Source organism: Chaetura pelagica, unplaced genomic scaffold, assembly GCF_000747805.2.
Source record: "Chaetura pelagica isolate M959 unplaced genomic scaffold, ChaPel_1.0 C11298244, whole genome shotgun sequence".
NCBI lineage: Eukaryota > Metazoa > Chordata > Aves > Apodiformes > Apodidae > Chaetura > Chaetura pelagica.
The window spans coordinates 1-1,192 of NW_009967169.1; the positions used below are offsets into that span (position 1 = coordinate 1).

General features: G+C 39.5%; 1 protein-coding gene across 1 annotated transcript; it reads left to right on the forward strand.

The window, feature by feature from the left end:
* Positions 1-8: 8 nt before the first annotated feature.
* LOC104395955 (myosin-1-like) lies at positions 9-1,188 on the forward strand (the record flags this gene model as incomplete). Its single annotated transcript, XM_010005715.1, has 4 exons — positions 9-90; positions 183-300; positions 565-688; positions 1,135-1,188. Coding segments are annotated over 4 exons (378 nt in total), but the record flags the coding sequence as incomplete, so codon positions are not given.
* Positions 1,189-1,192: the final 4 nt, after the last annotated feature.

Consider the following 1,192-nt stretch of genomic DNA (forward strand, 5'->3'; position numbering starts at 1 on the left):
AGGAGAATTTAAACAAGCTGATGACCAATCTACGAAGCACCCACCCACATTTTGTACGCTGCATCATTCCAAATGAAACCAAAACACCTGGTAAGACTCACATACAGAAGGTTTTCAATATGGTGCAGTTCTTTGCGTCTGTATTACAGAATATAGCTTATGTTTGTGCTCTGAATTGCCAGGTGCCATGGAGCATGAACTGGTGCTTCATCAGCTGCGGTGTAATGGCGTGCTGGAAGGAATCAGAATTTGCAGGAAAGGGTTTCCCAACAGAGTCCTGTATGCAGATTTTAAACAGAGGTCAGACTTCTTTCTCTTACTGGGTCATTTTTCTCCATTGGAGTAGCTTGTGAGACCTAAATATCAGCTCTAGTGAAAGCCTTCTCTAAAGTTTATGTTTAGCAGTGCTGTTATGTTCTCAACAGTTCTTAGACTGCTTGCAGTACCAGCTAGTTGGTCTCAACAACAGACTTCTTTATATTCAAGAACCACAGAAGCACTTAGGTGGGAAAAGACCCTTAAGATCATTGAGTCCAATGCAAATCCTTCCATTTTCTCCCCCAGATACAAAGTATTAAATGCAAGTGCTATCCCAGAGGGACAGTTCATTGACAGTAAGAAGGCTTGTGAGAAACTTCTTGGATCAATTGATATAGACCACACTCAATACAAATTTGGTCACACTAAGGTACAAGAACTGTTTGTTTCAAGTCCTATGTGTTTTTGCTTTGCATGGCTTGAGAATGATACTCAGGTTCTCTTGATAGTACCTGAAATTATCAAATAGTGTATTTAAAACAAATCAACTAAGTACTTACTGACTCAAAACTTGAATAAAACTAAAATTCATTGATGTAGGATGATTTAACTAAAGGTTCCTAATTTAAGACACAGTTGTATAATAAAAGAATCAACAGTTAATAAAAACAAAGTCAAAATGTCTGGCTATTATGGTTCCTCAACTACAGGTAACTGGATGCTTGGAGATATAAAAGGAGGTCTAACACTACACACATTCTTTGTGCTTCTGCTTTTTCTCCTGTCTTCCCATACTATCTGCCATGGGGACAGGGTATTGGGCTATTCTGAACAACAAGCACATACACTGCACTTATTTACCTGTTCTTACCCTAGGTGTTCTTCAAAGCTGGGCTGATAGGCCTCCTGGAGGAGATGAGGGATGAGAAGCTGG